Below are 20,208 nucleotides of genomic sequence, written 5' to 3'. Positions count from 1 at the left end.
TTTATAATTAATGTGTGATTTATTGTAGCACTTTATAGAAAGGCAAATAATGAAAAGAATTTTTCTGAGAGTCTGCAATTTCCGTACAGTGTTATTTTTAGCCAAAAGAGAAACTATGTTGCTTTTAAAGGTGAATTTTGAATGTCATTTTATAACTTTTTGTGTGTCTGGGAAACTTGTCTGGTGGCATATTTTGTTGGAAACGTACCAATAGTGGAATTTCGGAGGGAGGAAAAAGTTGTTTTGTATTTCATTGACTTTTGCAAAAATGTACGACATATGTCTGCATATCAGTAATATTTCAACCAGTATTCAATTAAGTAAAATCGTTACATTCTTCACAGTAATTTAAATTAAACACTTTTCTCACAGCGAAACAAAATTAATGGATATATTCATATTCACCATTTTTAAAATGTATAACCATTCACTGGACGACAGGCTGTTGGAAAATATCAGAGAAGTGGCAGTTTGAGTGTTGAATGAAAAATGATCCTTAGTGACTAGCAGCCCCAACCGTCTCTTGTTGACGCACGATTTAATTTAAAAATTATTACCGACACTAATTTACAACATCAAAGAATGTAAAAGTTTCCTGGTTATTTTTGTTCCAAGGAAAACGGAGGACTAATGGAAACACAATAAATTTATTATTTAAATTTGTCTTCTGTCGTACAACAGTTTGTTCATTACCTCCTTTTAGGTTTTTTTTTAAATCACAGCAAAAGGTATTTAACCTTTTGAGTTTGCTTTAAATGCAACGTTCGCCATTATGTAGTCTTCATAAAGGTTATAGTCGCTTAAAATCGATGTCATTAATGTCCAAGCTATTGCTTCTTCGACATATTCTAGCCTGTGTGCCTTTAAATCACAAATTGAAAGCTTTGGAGCAAAAAGAAAAGCATTTATTCCGTCAAACGACGAAAGCTTTTTTGTATTCCAGGTCTGTATCTTTCGGATATATTTAATCTAATTTAAAAAAATATTCCAGCATTGGTCCAAATTTTAAATTTATTTTCAATTTTCGAAATTTATTACAGTGTACGATTGCTTTGTCACAAGATTGTAAATATGTGAACCTGTACAAGTGACCGAATGATTTTAGTAAGTATTTTTGAGTTCGAAAAAAATAATTCTGAATTTCCATTATTGATTAATCCTATTGAAATTCACATTTTTTAGAATTGCTTATACAGGCTAGCAAAAAAAATAATGATTGGGTCAATGTTTTTTATCGATTAAATCGGGAACGGCACACTCCATTGTCCCGAAAATTTAGGAAAACAGTACTGTTATTATTAGTATTACAGTGCACCTATTTAAATGGTATACTTGCATATCCTTGCAAAAATGTTGATAACTTCATCACAAATTTTTTTAAATAAAACTCATTTGAAATATACGCGTAGCAAGCTTCTTTACATTTACTTTAACATTACATGTATATATTTATTATAACTTCTTGGTGTTTCCATCAAAAAAATGAAATTCGCAAAATCAAATTTTATAATTTTTCTAGATAACCTAGATATGTTTTATTATATTCCAGGGGTCGGAGGGAAGTTCTGTGGAAATACTCTGCGACCAATTTTTCTGTTTTTTCTCATTGGACGTATTTATTCACACTGCCTGACCATATCTTAAAACTTGAACCTAAGTTGCTAAATCGTCTTTCTATTGTAAACAAGTTTGTCTATTGTATTTGTAGAGTTTCATAGATTAAAGTTTGAAGCCTCACTGACACACTACTAAAATTTAAATTACTTCTAGGGGAGCTTTGACATTTTCGACATTGATTGAAATTTATGTACTTCATGTATGAATATTATAGAAGTTTGCGGCGTCCCTAACTATGAACTTTAAGGCACTTTGAAGTTCAAGTCAAATATTAATATCATCATTCAACCTCGTAACAATCCGTGACAGTCAAATTCTAATTTTAACGACGCGTCTTATAGCTTGGCTGTTGCACGAATGCTTGTTTCTTATTTACAAATGATTTTTGTTGTGGTCGAAGATAAACATTTCCCTTTTGTAGGAGTTGCTTTATGTTTAACACTAGGAGGACGGCATTTAACGCATACCTCTACGGACGGCTTGCGGTCATTTGACCGCTGTACTTTTTTTTCAGTAAAACGTGGCCAATAGCGTAATTACTTTATTAAAATTAATTAAATAACTAAATAACAGTAACATAAACATTAGAAAGTGGAAATCATAAATGAAACTTATGATTCAAAGCAATTTGCATACAACAAATTTGTAACATTATTACATTTTCCGCATAAATTATTTTTGCATCTATCACGCGTTCGGTTTGCTTTATTGCGGCATTTAGTTGCATGGCATTGTTTTCTTTTTCCTGTGAACTTTTTCTTAGGCAGTAGGTGATTTTATTAGTTTGACCTGACCTGACCCAACGTCACTTGCTGCGAGTTCTTTTCACAATTTCTAGAGGTATTTTAGTCTGCTTATTTTCTTCTTTATCACTTTCTGATATAAAATCCATGCATTTATTACAGCCAAGTCTAAAATGTTATAAATAACTTGTCCTTGATCCCGCTTTGAACGAATTTTTTCTAGTCACTTGGTCCACAATATCGTCGCCATATTTTGTATAGTTGCAATAGACTATGGTGTCCAGAAGCTTTTTTCGATTATCTTGAATTATCATATCAGGATGCATTGTGCTCAAAAGCAGAACATTTTTGTTTTTTTCCCTTGATATACAGTCGGCGTGATAGTATTATACTTCAGAACTTTTGTGTCATATACATTACCACTATCCGTCTTGAGGCGAATTATTCAATTCTGCGAGTAATTCCAAATCTGTCATATTTTTTCTCACCGAATGTTCCGACATTGTCAAAGCAAAAATCACCAAGAAAAAGCACACCCTTCACGAAAAAAACAAGATCCAAACCAAAGAATTTAATTACGTGCAATGCCAAAATAAATTAAATTACCACGAAAATTACCAACCATCTTATTGGAAATTATGTCCAGATGTTGACAGTATGGGGTATCAGGTAATTTTAATTATTTCGAGAATTTTTGAAGCGATTCTATTGCAGCGGTCAAATGACCGCACTCCGTCTTTCTAGGAAGACATATCCCCACACAGGTGACGAACAGTCCTATTGAATTGCGATTTTTTCCACATACAATCAAGAACAAATAAATAATTGTCACGAAGGATAATAACGAAAAACTTTATGAAACCAGAGATATCAAGAATAAAAAATTCAAAAGCGGTCAAATGACCGCCTCCGTCGTTCTAGTGTTAAAGACGTGTTAAAGAGTAATGTCACCGCAACAACAGAGTAATGATACACGTCAGCGAGGCATCGACCTGAGAAGTATGGCTTCAGAAGGGTTGTACGCTGACAAGGTAATCTTCATAATTGCAAAGGTGTCAAGTTGAGATAAAGCGGGGACTTGACGAACGATTATTACGGTTCCACAATAACAGGCAGTTACGATAGCTGTACGAATTTTATGGTGGCACCACTTGATTGTTTTTTTCAATGACCGTGTTTCGTGGGAATTTAAAATGAAAAATGAACTGTTTCCGGTAGGATTCGCTTCGCGAAAAGGAAAATGTAAGGAACCGGCAGTGTTCTAAAGAACTTTTGTGTGGAATGTTATTTCCCCAAGGTGTCTATCCGAATACCTTACAAGTTCCTCATTTCCGGCAAGGTGAAACGGCGAAATCTAACCCCAAACGAAAAACAATTTGTTTGTGCCTCAATAAATTTCCCTTTTGTCGAGTAAGACGTCTACATGTGAAATGATTCGCAGGAAAATCTTACCTCGAACTAGACGTGATCTTCTCAGCTTGATACGTGCTAAGAATTTTGATTAACTTCAACAGCTCGAACGTCAAAGTTGAGGAGCTTCGAATTATGTTTTTTGATTACAACGGTTAACAGCAAACGACAGGATTAATTTGACTTAATTGACTTGGATGATTTTGCTAGTCACAGTTTGAGCGTCATGTCCTAAATGCCTACAAAGAAAATTGTGCGTTTCACGCAAGACGAAACTTCACATCTCTCATCGGAGTTTTCCCCGATAGCTAACCCAGGCAAAGGCCAAAGCACTACTGCTTTGCCGCGTTGCGTATCTTGTGAACGTCTGTTTTGGACGTCGATACGACGCCGACGCCGGGCGTCTCGTTACCAGGGTCATTATAATCATTTTTCAACCCTCATTTCAGTGTTCGCCGAATTCGTACCATCCTCATTTCCGGTTTTTTGTTTCTTTGTTTAGTGGGTTATTAAGAATTCATTTTTGGGTGTTAACCAGGGCGGAGGTCGCTGGTAGTGCAAAATGTGCGCGGAGATAAGTTCATCCAACGGTTAACCGATCAGTCAACTTAAGGTAAATATTTGGCACTCCAAAAAATAATGATATGCAGGTAGTTATTTTATACGTACTTGTTGCATCGAAAGTCCAAGAGTTTGAGAAATGAAGTTAAAATAAGAGGATATAGTTATGTATAACATTATAACAAGTGTAAAATCATCATAAGATCATAGTTTTGTTTGTTGGAAACATACTTGAATTCTACAAGTTGGCACAAAAGTCTTGGACCCTTTCAGTAGTTCTTTTATGTGCTTTAGAATCTTCTTCCTTTTTCAGTGTTTTTATGCTAAAATTCTGTGTAGTTCTGTGAATTTGTACACCAAATTTTCTTTATTTCTAATTCTAATCTAATTCTTTCAGGATATCAACAAATTTATCTATGAGTTGTACTTATGTATGTTGTACTTCTTAAGTTTGTTATTTTTTGTAACTTTAATTTTTTCCTTCCATCAAAAATATTAAAACATTGACAGGAAGTGTGGGAGCTTCGTTTGCTAAAGAAATTAAGTAACTTAGAATTAAGATGTCATTGATTTGAAAACGTTTTCTTAACTAAGGAGCAACAGTGAGAGACAGAAATTCGTTATTTTACAAAAAAAAATGTTAACATGTCTGAACCGACATATGGTAGTAGATACAATTTGTTTATACAAGCTGAATAAAGTGTATGTTTTCTTGTTTTTACGTTTCGAGCGAATGCTAAGGAAACTATTCCAACACACTAACAGGGTCATTTTGACGAAGGTGTAATTTCATGCTTTCTTGCGTTTTATCTGTCTGTTGGCAATTCTATTAAACATGTAATCTTCGAAATCAACGAACCGACTGTTTTTTAAGTTTTAGGTAATACCAATAAGAGTAAAAATAAAATTTAGGTAAGATAGTAGTATTCATTTAGTTATAAATATTAATTAAACTTGATTCATCCTCTAAAGAATTGATGACGTCATTAAAAAAAATGTTCGCCGAATTACGATAATGCTTGGATTTTATTAATGTGTTTTTTTTTTATAATTACGCATTACAGTGTCTCAAAAACAGTAAGAATGTTTGTATTATATTGATTGTATCAGGATTCAGGATGGTTTTGTAATTTCTAAATTCTGATCTAATACTAACCTTATGATCAGTGTTACATTCGACATATCAAAAATTAACACATTTATGGTTGGTGGCTAAATCCTCGTTAAATACTCCATTATTATTAAAAAATTGCTCTTGTTTGCATTATTTTTCTGCAATAATTCTCTTGTATTTTGAAATTGTTACCCAGTACGTTCGTTCAATACATACATATACTACTCGCCGAAAAAATCGCAACACCAAGAAGTAGTGTTTTTATTTTAACTAAAGTTTGTGGGTGTCATTGTCTTAACAAAAGAAGTGCACCATAACATTTGCAGTTTAAAATTCGACGAACAACAACTGTAAAAAATTAATAATGTGTCGGTCCACCCCTTGCATTTACACATTCTGCAACTCGCCGTGGCATACTTCTAAGTAAATTATTGATATCCTCCTGAGGCAGGGATTCCCAGGCAACCTGGACTTCATGTCTAAGTTGAGCTAGAGTCTGTGGATACTGTGGTAATTCACCTAGCCTTCTGCCGATCATGTCCCACACATGTTCAATAGGTGATAGGTCCGGCGAACGAGGAGGCCAAGGAAGAATTTGCACTTGGGCATCTTCTAAGCACCTCAAAGAGACCCGTGCAATATGCGGCCGGGCATTGTCCTGCTGAAATAGGGCATCTTCGATGGTTTGAACAAACGGTATAACAACCGGTTCCAGGATTTCATCAACATATCGTTGAGCTGTCATAGAGCCTTGAATCATGACTAAAGGTGACCTGCTGCCATATGCAATAGCTCCCCATATCATTATGCCCACAGTTCGAGCCACATGCCGTTCCACAGAAAAAGCAATATTCCTTCGTTCTCCACGAAATCTTCTAACCCTTTGCCGACCGTCGTGCATGCCTAAACAAAAGCGGGATTCATCTGAAAAGACTACTGAATTCCACTCAAGATCCCAGCCTAAACGTTCGCGGCACCATTCCAAGCGTTGACGGCGATGTTCTGGAGTTAGCGGTAGTACCAAATGGGGACGATAGGAACTTAGTCCAAAAGACTGAATGCGGGTGTAAATTGTTCTCATCGCAATCGGCCGACCAACCGCCGCATACCAGTCATCTGCTATCCTGCGTGTAGACACATGTCGGTTTCTTACTGCCAATGTTCGTAGGTACCGATCTTCACGTGGATTCGTGCTACTCCTGCGCCCAGAACCTCTAGCTCGGTGACCTCTACCTTCCTCGTGCCATGCTCGCCAGCATCGCAATACAGTTAAAACATTTCGATCCACGCGAGCAGCGATTTCCCGAAATGACAACCCTGCTTCGCGAAGTCCCAAAATGCGACCTCGCTCTAACAGACTTAGTTGTTGAAAATTTCGACGTCTACGCACACGAGACATTGTGACAGTACTAATATTGTCAGATAGCACAATAAAACACAAATTCCCATGGTGAACAGTAATGCAAAGAAATTATTAGTGGCGGAGAACAATAAGAAAGAAAAAAATTTATAAGCTTCCGTTTTCGGTAAAATCTGTTGTAACTTTTATCAGTACATTATCAAACATAGATACATATTTCCACAAAGTTTCGTCAATAAAAAACCGCCACTTCTTGGTGTTGCGATTTTTTCGGCGAGTAGTATATTAAAATTAAATGCTTTGATCGATTCATCTAGTTTCAGAGCACTAACGTTGTTATTCACATTACATTGTAGATGTCATATCTCATGGTCGATGTTTATTCGATTAAAAAGTTTATGATGTCATTTCAAAAAAATTTATGCTTTTAAATTTTATTAAGATTTTCAAAAAAACAATGAGTTTTATAAAAAAAAGGACTTTCCTTAAAATAGATCTTGCGACTTTCAAACAAAAGGATGATGGTATTTTTTTTTTTTTTTGTATATCGGGTGATTTTTTAAATTTCTGCTCCAGTCACCGAAGAATTTGTTGACAAAATAAATTCGCCCGAAACATAGGTAGCAACTTGACACGGAAATGTAGATAAAACGTAATGGGTCACGAAAACTAGATCAGAAATTTAAAAAAATCACACCGTACGTTTTAATACTCTGGTGAAGATAAACATAGAAAAAATGGTCGAAGGTTATTTAGACCGAACTTTCCTCTCTTTTGAAGTACTTAAAAAAAAAGTAATAAAATTAGATTTTTAGAATTTTATTTTTTTTGTGATAACCCCTAGAAGTTAAAATCAAAATATTTATATATAGCGTTAAAGGAAAGGTTAAGAAGCATGCTATACGTATTTTTTTAGTGAATTTTTCCATTAGAAAACGTGATGACGTGATCAACATTTTAGCAAGGGCACATAAGATGAATGGATAAGAGCAGTGTAATACTAATAATAATAATTATTGTATTCCCAAATTTTCTGGATAATGAGCTGAGCCGGTCTTGATTTGATCAATAAATAAATCAGTCTTTTTTTGTGTGTGTAAGTACATAATTCTAAAGCATATGAATGCATTGATAAATAACAAGTATACTCAGAATGTTTTACATATTTTAAGATAGGATTTATTCGGAACTTTTTTTTGGGAGAGTTAAATTATAAAATGTTATGCAATTTTAATTTTTTCATAAATATCAGGATCGCTAATAAGCAAGTATTTGAGAATGTTATTTTATAAAATTTACAACATTTTGTAAGCCGAAATTTGGAGGTGACGTCATCACATTGTTGGTGGGACATGATATTCCCAAATACATATAAAATTTGACGACAATCGATCCAATAATTTCGAAGATTATCTCTTTAATAAAAATAGACACACAGAGACAGACAGACGAGCAAATGGAAACGAGAGACCTATGTTTTCGAACTCTAGAGGTTACGAAATGTCGAGAGAATCTGAAACGCTTGGGAAGTAAAAACAGTTCATAATTACATTCTCTGAACTTTTCTTAGTTTTGAAGCCGAACCGGTGTGGTATTGATTGTGTTTCCAATACAAGGAAAGTTTGTGGATTTTTACTTCCAGAACATAAAACGTCCCAGGTCCATTTGAAGAATGACTAAGGGCATTTTCTCGATGTACAGGGTTGGAAAAACTGTATCAAGAAAAAATAAGAATCAATGATAAAAAACCGTTTTTTTTTTTAAGTTTTTCAGTTCGTTGAAATTAAAATTCTTAGAACAGATTTATTAAAGCTCAATTAAATATTTGATTGCAAATTTATATTTTGTTCAGTTATTTTAATCTCAATTTTTCACGTATTTTAACATATTCACAACCACGCATTCGACTCCGTGTCATGTTTGAATCGTGATTCTGCGCGTTTTGAACAATAAAGAGAAATTAGTTTCTTTTACGTTGCCAAATAGTAATAGTGTTATTTATATTTACAAAGTTACTCTAAATTCTGTAATTTTTTGTTATACCTGTTTTTAAATTAAAAATGGTTTGACTTTGCAAATTTAATTTTTTTGGCGGTAACTTCTAGAAGTTAAATAAGTCGAAGCGGATTCATAAACAATATAAAATCATACTCCTATTATAAAAAATTTAAATATCGTTTGTTGTCTTCCAGTTTTTATTTCTACCGATGGTACAGATTATGATCTATTAGGCTTAATTTTTTTACTCCATATTCTTTATGAAGTCAAAACAAATTTAGCTCGTGAACTTCATAAAATTAAAGTGGAATATTCACGTAGCTACAAATTATTTAAATGGATATGTTGGAACCAGTTCAAAATAAAACATTTTATTTACACGAAATCCACACAATAAATTCGGTGTGAAGAAAATTTCTAAACAGTCCATGTTTCATTAGAATAAATATTTTGCAGATTGAATAAATTTTGTAGAAAAATGGTAATGTTCAAACTTTCATACGTCCGTTAAGAAAAAGTAAACTAAACAGGTTCCTACAAAATTACAAACGAATACTCTTAATGACATTTTTTATTTAAATAAAACTAGAAGAGTAATTAGAAGTCAAAAAAAGAGTATGTCAAGATTTTAAATCTAAACCACGCTTTGTTAATTCTGTAATTTTAACCAATGAAATGTGAGCAAAAAGGTGTCAAGATTGCCTATGAAGTCATTAAATATAAAGGCCAAAACTTTTAAAGGGCATTTCCACTTGTAAAAATGTAGAAACTTGTCAAATAAAAAACCCCCCAATAATCTGTTCAGAACAATATATTATGTTTGTCCTGAATCCATGATTTTTTTAGATTATAATTGAATATTTCGTCTGTATAGTTTATCAAATCGTAGGCAGGCTTTTAAAAAATACTTATATGTTACGTATACCTAAGAACTGTGCTAAATTGACAACAGAAAACAAATATTTAATCCGTTAACTCATTTATTTTATGTAAAAAAATCTCGGTGGTCGATTCCTATTTCACAAAGCAATTATTTTCTTAAACAGTCTTTTAGAGAAGTTCAAATTTATAGATCTTATCAGTTTCTTGCTTCAGTTCTTGTAAAAACGCCTACTTTTTCTGCATTTATTAACGTTCCACGTACTTAACCTAACATATCGTGTGTTGAGAGAGTGAGTCTTTACAGATTAAGAACAGAATATTCTTAATTTGTTTCAGATGGCAGACGTTGCTTTAGACCCCCAAAATTCCAACCCCAAAGAACTATACGGCCAAGGAGTTCGAGCGTATGTCCTGCAAGACTACGACACAGCTGTTCGTGCTTTTAGTCGAGCTAGTGAATTGCTGGCAGTCGAACACGGTAGTGAAATACATGATTCCCTCGGAGATGTCTATCTTTACTATGGTAAATCACTATTGGAATTATCGCGGAAAGAAAGTGGACCTCTTGGAGAAGGAGTTTTGAAAAATGTCGAAGAAGAGTCAGACGTTGACGAAACCGAATCGACCGATCCTGAAGAAGAAAAAGATGAGAACAAAACAGAGGAAAGTAAGGAAAGCGAAGAAAAAGTTAATGGCGATGTTGGTAAAGCTGAAGAAGTGAAACCAGAAGAGTCAGCGGCGTCTAGCGAAGAAAATGATGAAGAAAAAGAGGAGAAAACTGATGAGGATCAAAATAATGAGGCTGGTAGTTCCTCAGAAAAGAAAGAAGGTAATATCGAATATATACGTTCAAGGTTTATGTTACATAATTACTGTTATAACAGGTGAGGCTGAAGATGAATTAACGGATTTGCAAGTAGCATGGGAAGTGTTAGAACTAGCTAAGAAAATTTTTACCAAGAGAGGTACAGATGGTGAAAAGAACTTAGCCGAAACACTTATAGTCCTTGGAGAAGTGTCTTTAGAAAGCGGTAATTTTAGATCTGCTGTTGATGACATGGAAGAGGGTTTAAAAATACAGAAAACTTTATATGGGGATGATAGTAGAACTTTAGCCGAAACTTACTATAAAATAGGAGGTGCTTACTCGACGAATGCACAGATTGATGAAGCTATCAGAAGTTTTAACGCTTCGTACAAATATTTACAAAATAAGGTGGCAAGTCTGGAGAAGGATGAAGAACATAAAGAAGCCAATGCGGAAGAAATCGAAGAGCTGAATAATTTACTTCCTGAAATACAAGAAAAGGTTGCCGATATGCAGAACTTGAAGACTGAGGTATATTTGACGATATTTTACTTTCGGTATTTTTTCGTAACTTTGAAATATTTACAGATTGCGAATAAACAACTAACGGTTTCCGTTGATGAAAACGCTCCTAAAAAAAATGGAACGTCAGACGCTTCTTCATCAAAGCAGGTTAATGATATTTCCCACTTGGTCAAGCGAAAGAGGAAAGAGGAAGATTCCACGGAGGAAAATCCTGCTAAAAAACCTTCTCCATAATAGGTTTGTACCTTGTCTGTTTTTCATGAAAAATAAATTAAGGAATGTGTTCTCATGCTGTATTTGTTAGCGTATAGGATAAGTTTTCATTGTTAGACTCACTAATTTAAAATGTTCTTTGTATTTGTCTTTCTTAAAGAATAAATTATTTTTTCAAAACGAGTGTTGCTTCATTTCCTTTAGTTTCTTTTTAAACCATAAGTGTATACATAGTTGAAGTACCCTTATTGTGAGAGTTACTCGTATCACTGAAATGTCAAACCGTGAGAAATCGTTAAATCGTGAGTAATACTAACCCAGTAGCAAAATGTTCAGAAATAAGTTGAACCAGGGCAGCCAAGACAATTTCTTTATGCGCAACACTGTTGTTAATGTTTGAAGTAGTCCTAGGTAGTGGTTGAAATACAAAGCATAAGTTGTTACACTAAGCCAAGGGAGTACCAGCATGATGTTGTTCTGCAATGACTTAAGTAAAAAATGTTTTTTCTTTGAAATAACACTTACTGTAGCTAAACCTTTGCAAAGCATAGCGGAAACGATTAGCATTATTAAGATTTGAGATACGGGAAAAGACAAAGTAATCCCTGTAATATTGCTGTTAAAGTTACTTTGGGCAGCAGCGTACAGTCCAGACACTGTCCACATGATAGCAGATAAAACCGGCGAATACTCTTTGTATTTTTCCTTCACCACTGCTAAACTCCTACAGTAATTTAAGGGGCGTTTGATGAAAATTGTGCTGGTACTCATGCTTACATCTTGAATTTTCAAATTTTCAAAAGTCAAAATATGTGACACACCCTTTAAACAACAGCCAACTTCTGTCGAAATTTCGAAGAAAATGTCAACCATCAAAAATTTCAGTTCAGAATGAAAATACCATTTTACTCAATTATCGGACCACATCTGAAACGCAACTACTATTTCATCCGACACTTCTGCAGTCACCCCTTTTTGTGCATATCGGATTTTTACACCTTAATTTTAGGAATTCTAGGCGTGGTAAATCTTGCTTTGTGTGTGTCGAAACTGCGAATCACCAAACACTTCAGTTTTCATCTTTCAGGTTTTCAGCGTTTTTGATATCGCCATGATTGTGCGTTGCGGACCGACTTTGCCAGGGTACCTAGTTAAGGCGCGAGGTGATTTTGGAAAAGTTATACAGCCGACGATGGAAAGAGACCTCAAACTTATTGCTTTACTAGTATCATTTGAATACTATCTTTTCTTGGTTATTGGAGTTTTATCCGTAAGTGTGACTTAAAGGATTTCATATTTCACAGTTGTTCTTGTTTCAGAAAAATCCAGTATTTTTTCTGCCATTTTTAGTTCTTTACGCTTTTATTATAATAATGGAAATTACAACGTTATTTCTGCGGCTTTTTACTGATGGCTTCAACTTTAACAAGAGCAGCTTATTTACTTCAATGTTTGTGGTCTACAATTGGTTATGCGTATTTTGCTGTTTCTGGCACAAAATGGAGTACTGTGACTATTAATTATTAAGCACAATACAATTTACTAACCCAATTAGATTTGAACTACTGTTTTTATGGTTTTACGTGGTTTATAATATTAGACAATTAGCGAAATTACGTTCCATACAACGTATTTTATGTTAACGTGCAAACCCCCTATGTTTCTATAGATATAACAGTTTTTTCTAGGTTTTGCGTGTTGTACGTTCTATGGAACGTGGTTTCGCTAATTGTCTAATAAGTAGTTAGTTTTCGTCACTGCCATTGGTTGGTAAAATGTTATATTTTCTTCTTCCTTAGAGTTCTGATATTGGTTCTAGTACTACCTATAGATACCTAAAAAAGTTAGATAAACGTTTTGTATATTCTGAATAGCTATGATCTCTAGACCACATGGACACATAATAGTGTACTTATTTAATGACCACATAGTGTTGTTACGTTGAACGGTGAATAATCGGCGTAGGTTAAAACTCAACAATGTATTCCTTACTAACTCGAATATACACGACAACGATTATGTACAGAAATTATTCCGGCGAATTTCACTGGACGCTCTTGCCTCAACTAGCTGAATGAACAATGGTTCCCAACGGTGGCCTCTATTTGAATCCCTGCATTCCTCTAGACGGATCTCGAACGCCGCCTCTAGGTTTTTTCTAGACCCCGCAATCGAGACTTCCGGTAGCCGGCTCCAGACTTGTCTGTATACGAATGCCGTGTTCGCGTTCGATGAGTCATCACTCATCACCCGCGTGCGACCAGAAAGTTCTCGATGGCCACAGGCGTCGTACCGGGGCGACGTAAGGGCGTATTTCGTAACAGTATATTACTGATGAGGATGGGCAGGTGGTTAAATTATAAAATGTTTTAGAATTTAGATTTCCTTTTCCAAAAGTGTGGATGTTTACGTAAAAAATTTAGACGGATTAATTACAAGTATAGAAGAATTTTTTATAAGATTTACATAATATATACATTTACAATTGGTTCAGTTGTTTCGGAGATAATCTGTGTAATAAATATCGACACAAACGACAGACGACAAACAGATGGAAACGGGAGATCTATTTTTTTGTACCCTAGGGGTTCTGAAACGTGGAAAAAACATGAGAGTAGCCATACTATACTTCTTTCACTCTCTTTCTCTGTTGACTCCTGCACATTTTCTGCCTCAAGGTAATTCAGAACTATTCACAAATTTTGGAGAATTCAGTAAATTATTAATTATATTTATCCAAAAGTGGAAAAGTGAGTATATTTCTACATTGCAGACAAGGTCTAAGTGGAAAGTGAATGCACAAAGGTGAGTGAGTACTGTTGAATCTTTTTTGTCCAAATCCTCCAGTAACGGAGAAATGAGGAGAGATGAACAGAACAGATTTGTATAGTTACTATCCATAGAAATAGAAGATTTTTCTTGAAAATGAAATTTCATGTGGCGTACTGTTGATTGTGGTTTCGTCTGTGATGACAATTTAAAAATCTTTGAAGATGTATTGTCCTAAAGCTTATTACTGCATTTTCATTTTTGCTTCCCGAGCGTAAACGAAGGAAGTAGTGTAATAGGGTCCATTGGGCAGTTGCTCGATGGCTACTTCCATGTTTTCTCATCGTTTCATTACCCCTAGAGTATGAAAAAATAGATCCTTCCTTTCCGTGTGACTGTCTGCTCTGTCGATTTTTATTAGGCAGATAATCTCTGAAACTACTGATTTACATTATTTAAATTGTATAAAATATCATATTTTTACAGGTTTAGTTAATGAATACGGTTTGATTTTGTATATACCATATCCAGATTTTTGGAAAAAAAAAATTTTAAGAACATGTCGCAATTATTTAACTTTAGAGCTGCAAAAGAGAATGCTCTCAAATCTTGCAAACGTTTTAAAGTTATCCTTAATCAAAATGTTTTGTCGAATTGTTGGATGTATGATTGTTATTCATACATACGTACCGAAAAAGATTGATATAAATGAAACACAAACATGTGCTGTGTAACACTGTATTTACTTGTTGTTGACGGTTCGGAGTCTATGTACAAAGTTGTTAAAATCGGAAGCGATACATTGCAGGTAGAAGAGAAAGTTGGGGACGCTTGTTGACAAGGGTTGCGGTTGGTAGGTAAAACCGAAACCCGAACATGGTCCGGCGCCTTGAAAGAACTAACTTTCAACATGACAAAGTTTAAACTGCAAATATCACTACATAATAAGTACCTATTTACATAATGGGTGCATACAGCACTTTGACAAAAGGGAATATAAAACACATATATACAAAAAACAAATAGATTTAAACACCTATAGATTTAACCACGTTTATGGTTCGGTCGGAAGCACACATAGTTTAACCACTGGTCGTTTAGTCACACCATTCGCGGTTTTCACTGTCACTACCCGAATGAGGCCATCTTGACCGGGATGAACTGTAGTGACGCGTCCCATCTTCCATGCAAGCGGGGGTGTGTGGTCTTCCTTAATGATCACCAAATCGTCCACCTTTATGTTGTTGTGGCTGGCCTTGGTCCATTTTGGGCGATTTTGAAGTTGGCCCAGATATTCTGCTGACCACCGTTTCCAGAATTGCTGCTGAGTGCGACTGACTTGTTGCCACCTGGAGAGCCGGTTCGTTGGGAGCGTGGTGACGTTGTCCTCTGGAACAGCAGTTAGAGGGGTTCCAACGAGGAAGTGGCCGGGGGTTAAAGGAGTCAGATCATTTGGGTCATTGGATATAGGGGTTAACGGACGCGAATTTAAGCATGCTTCAACTTGGATTAGCAACGTCTGCATTTCTTCGAAATTAAACAAAGCTGTACCAATAACGCGTTTCAATTGATTTTTCGCAGATTTGACTGCCGCTTCCCAGATACCCCCCATATGTGGCGCGGAAGGCGGAATAAAATGAAAATTGATCTGCTCAGTTGTCAAGTATTTTATTATGTAATTACGGTCATTCCGCGAACTGAGAAGTCGTTGCATCTCATTTTTTGCGCCGACGAAAGTTGTCCCGTTGTCAGAGAAGATGTCGTTGGGTTTTCCTCGTCGACCAACGAATCTTTTCAGAGCTTGTAAGAAACTTTCGGTGGTACAGTCTGACACGAGTTCCAAATGCACCGCTTTTGTTGCCATGCATATGAAGACTGCTATATAGGCTTTCGATATTTTTGGCCTTCCTCTACCGCGATTTAAATTGATGTTGATTGGGCCGCAATAATCTAAACCCGTTTTAGAAAATGGTCTACTGGGCTCTATTCTATAGCTCGGTAAGTTACCCATTCGTTCGCTACATGGCTGTGGTTTTAGTCTGTAACAGCGCATACATTTTTGGATTATTTTTCTGACCACATTGCGGCCTGTAAGGACCCAAAATTTTTCCCGTAATATCGCTAGCGTGGCCTGGGGGCCCGCGTGTAAGTGACTTAAATGGATGTGAGAAATGATTAACATTGTCACATGATGGTTTCTCGGTAGCAAATATGGATGTTTTTTATAATCTGAAATAGTGGTAGCCAAATTTAAGCGTCCGCCTACTCTTAAGATTCCGTCTTTGTCTAAAAACGGATTCAAACATAGAAGCTTACTGTTCGGTTTTAATGGCAAATTGTTTGATAATGTTCTTATTTCTTCGTCAAATTCGGTTGATTGTATGTGGCGTAAAATGATTGTTAAAGCTAGATCAAGTTCTGAGCATGATAATGGCCCGTAGTTTTGATTATTTTTATTCCCGATATTAGTTACAAATCGATTTAGATAAGCTATTGAGCGTTGTAATTTAATAAAATCAGAAAACTGTTTTAAGTATTCCCATTCAGGAACTGTGTTTACTAAGAGTGAGGTAGTCTGCTTTTGTTCTGGTAAATCTACTTTGCTGACCGGTTCTTGTATGGGCCAAAATTCGTTTGTGTATGAAAGAAATGAAGGCCCGTGGAACCAAAAATCGTTGTTTAATAATTTGTTGGCTGTTGTGCCTCGCGATATTATGTCGGCAGGATTACTAATAGACGGTACGTACCGCCATTCTTCTATACTGCTAAGATTTTGAATTTCAGCCACTCTGTTGGCTACGAATGTTTTCAGTGAGCTAGAAGGGGATGAAATCCACGCTAACGCGATTTTAGAATCGGTCCAGAAGTACTTATTTTGAATCGGAACTTTTATTGTTTTAAGTACTGCATCGCATAGTTGACATACTAGTAGAGCCGCACACAATTCAAGACGGGGCAATGGTGTCGCCTTCAAGGGGGCCACGCGACTTTTTGCACAAAGTAAGTTAACATTAACTTGACCATTTTTCTTAATGCAACGTACATAAATAGCTCCGCCATACGCCTTAATGGAGGCGTCAGAAAAACAGTGCAGTTCGACACTGGCATCCGTTTCAAATATGAACCTAGGAATTGTGATTTCATTCGCCATTTTTAAATCATTCAGCCAATTTTTCCAGGAGGAATAAATTGATAATGGCACAGTTTCATCCCAGCTAAGTTTTAAATTCCATATTTCCTGCAAAAGTATTTTAGCTAGAACTGTTACTGGCCCTAGTAAACCTAAAGGATCGTAAAGTTTAGATGAGACCGATAAAATTTTTCGTTTAGAAACTTTACCCGTAGTTGAAAGATTGTCGATTGAATATTTGAACGCATCTTTTTGAGTGTCCCACACTAAACCAAGGGTTTTCGATTCATTGTCCACCTGGTCAAATTTTACAACAGACATTTTCGGTGTTTCTTGTGGTACAATATTAGGATTATTGGAAGCCCATTTGGCTAAAGTGAAACGTCCCTGGGAAAGCACTTGCGTTAATTGGTCACGAAGTTCCATTGTTTCCCCTACGGTGGAACTCCCGCAGAGTACATCGTCGACGTAAAAATTGTCTTTGATTATTTCGGCAGCTTTTGGAAATGTTGATTCCACTTGATCCGCCAATAATCTTAGACATTTGATCGCAGCATAGGGAGCTGACGACATCCCGTATGTGACCGTATTAAGTTCGTACACTTGCATCGGTTGTGTGGGATCATCAAGAGCTTCAATCTGAGAATGGATTTTGTCAAACTGAGCCTTAATACGTACAAAATCGCGCAATCTTACTCTTAGTCGAGAAGCGGATGTACTGTAATTGTTTGTTTCAAACCACAACTTGAAACGCGATATTTCGTCGTGAATGCGATCTCTTTTTAAGAGTAAAATTTGTAAATTTCCTGCATCCTCTGGTGTAGGATTTGAGTCCGAAAATGTTTCGGCATTGTCGTCACCTTCCGCGCCTGCCATGTGTGGAGCATCGAAAGTTTGCGAACGCGTCATAACCATTTGAAAAACCGCTTAGTTGAAATACGTAAAACTGGTACAGTTCGGGCAAGGTAAATGGTACTTGCCAATGAAATTTAAATAAAATGACGTACAATTACGGTCGAATGCGTGCTTGACCGGAAATAGATAAAGAAAAGGAATAGTTGGAACCCACTCACCGCAATAAGGCCCTCTGGCACCTGGGACGGCTAGACTGATTCGCTGCTCTCCTGTCCGGTTGGGAATTTCCAATGGCTGGATCCCGTCTCCCGATGCAGGCGTCGAAAATTGCCAAAACCGTAATAAGATCACCTGGAGCCTGGGTGAATTGACTGGATGGGCTGAATTCGCTGCTCTCCTGCTCGGTAGGGAACTCCGATGGCCGGTAGGTCACGTCTCCCGATACAGGCGTCGAAAATTACCAAAAACGTGATAAGGTCACTTAGAACCTTGGATGAAACGACTGGATGGGCTGGATTCGCTGCTCTCCTGTCCGGTAGGGAACTCCGATGGCCGGTAGATCACGTCTCCCGATACAGGCGTCGAAAAATGGCACCACCGCGTTTTATTGTTGAATTCACAGCACTGGATCACACATGTGGAGACATCCGGCTCGAAGGACCATTGTTGGATGTATGATTGTTATTCATACATACGTACCGAAAAAGATTGATATAAATGAAACACAAACATGTGCTGTGTAACACTGTATTTACTTGTTGTTGACGGTTCGGAGTCTATGTACAAAGTTGTTAAAATCGGAAGCGATACATTGCAAGGTAAAACCGAAACCCGAACACGAATAAAGGTTCTTTAAATTTAAATACTGTATGAGGTGAACAATTGCAAAGTTAACAAAATTTACATGAGATTAATACTTGCCACACTTTATCAACGACTTTAAAGAATTTACATTATGTTAAATTATGTCATGATTTAAGTGATTGGTTACTTAAAAAAAACAATTTACTTTGAGAGTTTAAAATACCGCCAACTGGTTCCCCCAACAAAACACATAATAAATAAACACAAAAATATCCAATCATCGTTGCCAGGAAAAAGCGTCTCGGTTTATAGTTGCGAGGAATTGCCTCGATGATGTTATCAATCTCTAGCGTTGCGAGGACATGTCTCGATGAAGTAATCAATCTGTGGCGTTGTGAGGACAAGCCCCGATGATGTAATCAATCTGTAGCGTTGTGAGGACAAGCCTCGATGAAGTAATCAATCTGTAGCGTTGTGAGGACAAGCCCCGATGAAGTAATCAATCTGTAGCGTTGTGAGGACAAGCCCCAATGAAGTAATCAATCTGTAGGGTTGTGAGGACATGCCTCAGTGATGAAATTATTTTAACCCTCCGCCAGTTCGCAGTATAATGAATTTTGTTTAACTGCCGTAAATGCAATATTAGCAATCTTGTGTGAAGAATTAAGAAGCGTTATAATATAACACTTACGTATATGCATCCAGAAACCTATTCGTAATTAAACACCAAAGGTGTTTTCCTGACTAAGTGAATTTTATGAAATCTTCTAGCAAGTGGTTTATTTAAATAATCCTGATTGTTAAATTGTGTTTGCACTAGCTGACGATTAAGAAAAACTAACTTGAGTGGTGAATTTACAAACAATAAAACAAATTTACAGCACGTGTTCCGCGTTGAACAGAAGTCCGCACTTTTTCGATTAAAAGCCGCAAGAATTAGCCGCGCGGTTTGGGGAAAACTGTGTCGTTATAGAAATTACGATTGATTGTCGTTAAACAAAGGCTTTGTTGAGACGGAAACCGGGTACCTACCCCCACCTTCGAACGACAGGGACGGGCCTCTCGCAAGGGACAGGGTCCGAACAAATTTCATAGCATTTTAAGACATTGTAACACGAGGTTCAATAAAGAGTGTTAGTGGCATCTACGGCCTTTTTCTTTTCTGCTGAGCCTCATAGCTCGTGGCAGATGGTCCTTCGAATATTATACAAAACATTGGTCCTTCGAGCCGGATCGTAATCATCGAATCAGAGGGAAGTTTATGGAAGATACCTCATCAGGCTGCAGTGGCGTGTCCCCAGTCAAGGTGCGGTCGAGTGCAATTGGTAAGTCTTTGTGCATGTTAATTCAGTTGGTGCGTTTCCTCTTAAGTCAACTAACCGTATTTGTACCACCATATAAACAGTTATATTTGTTAGT

General features: G+C 36.3%; 5 protein-coding genes across 8 annotated transcripts in view; 2 read left to right on the top strand and 3 right to left on the bottom strand.

Moving 5' to 3' along the window:
* The window catches only part of LOC135132141 (uncharacterized), a 31,974-nt gene extending 27,803 nt beyond the window's left edge, over nt 1-4,171 (bottom strand). Inside the window, exon 1 of the mRNA XM_064060111.1 lies at nt 3,813-4,171. The gene's annotated coding sequence lies outside the window, so the exon portion shown is untranslated. The remainder of the gene's footprint in view (nt 1-3,812) is intronic.
* Nucleotides 1-11,411, top strand: part of LOC135132140 (protein HGV2) — a 39,371-nt gene extending 27,960 nt beyond the window's left edge. The window contains exons 1-4 of one of the 2 annotated variants that reach the window (XM_064060110.1): nt 4,186-4,383; nt 10,022-10,514; nt 10,570-11,024; nt 11,082-11,411. In XM_064060110.1, the coding sequence (XP_063916180.1) occupies nt 10,022-10,514; nt 10,570-11,024; nt 11,082-11,252 (1,119 nt within the window). In that variant the 5' untranslated portion in view covers nt 4,186-4,383 and the 3' untranslated portion in view covers nt 11,253-11,411. Of the gene's footprint in view, nt 1-4,185; nt 4,384-10,021; nt 10,515-10,569; nt 11,025-11,081 lie in introns of those variants that run through there. The other variant, XM_064060109.1, reaches the window with a different exon arrangement.
* LOC135132142 (uncharacterized) lies at nt 11,387-12,076 on the bottom strand. The gene is made up of 3 exons (XM_064060112.1): nt 11,757-12,076; nt 11,549-11,708; nt 11,387-11,500 (listed from the first exon to the last, which is right to left on the bottom strand). Exons 1-3 carry the CDS (start codon nt 12,000-12,002, stop codon nt 11,406-11,408), a joined length of 501 nt encoding a protein of 166 aa, XP_063916182.1. The 5' UTR covers nt 12,003-12,076; the 3' UTR covers nt 11,387-11,405.
* On the top strand, nt 12,077-13,250 carry LOC135132143 (uncharacterized). Of its 3 annotated transcripts, none has more exons than XR_010280974.1 (3): nt 12,077-12,254; nt 12,305-12,501; nt 12,551-13,250. XR_010280974.1 is itself a non-coding variant. In XM_064060113.1 (3 exons), the coding sequence occupies exons 1-3, from the start codon at nt 12,123-12,125 to the stop codon at nt 12,749-12,751; spliced, it is 516 nt and encodes a 171-aa protein (XP_063916183.1). In that variant the 5' UTR covers nt 12,077-12,122; the 3' UTR covers nt 12,752-13,250. The 3 variants fall into 3 exon arrangements, 1 of the variants encoding a protein (XP_063916183.1); XR_010280975.1 differs by having other exon boundaries at nt 12,077-12,268; nt 12,319-12,501; XM_064060113.1 differs by having other exon boundaries at nt 12,319-12,501.
* Nucleotides 13,251-15,054: 1,804 nt separating this feature from the next.
* Nucleotides 15,055-18,006, bottom strand: LOC135131615 (uncharacterized). Its single transcript, XM_064059425.1, has one exon. The coding sequence runs from the start codon at nt 18,004-18,006 to the stop codon at nt 15,055-15,057; it is 2,952 nt and encodes a 983-aa protein (XP_063915495.1).
* Between the last annotated feature and the right edge of the window lie 2,202 nt (nt 18,007-20,208).

Source organism: Zophobas morio, unplaced genomic scaffold (assembly GCF_036711695.1).
Source record: "Zophobas morio isolate AGI-343-1 ecotype UQ-CSIRO unplaced genomic scaffold, CSIRO_AGI_Zmor_V1 ptg000021l, whole genome shotgun sequence".
Classification (NCBI taxonomy): domain Eukaryota; kingdom Metazoa; phylum Arthropoda; class Insecta; order Coleoptera; family Tenebrionidae; genus Zophobas; species Zophobas morio.
Note: the sequence above shows the minus strand (reverse complement) of the source record. Positions and strands in the feature narration are given on the sequence as shown.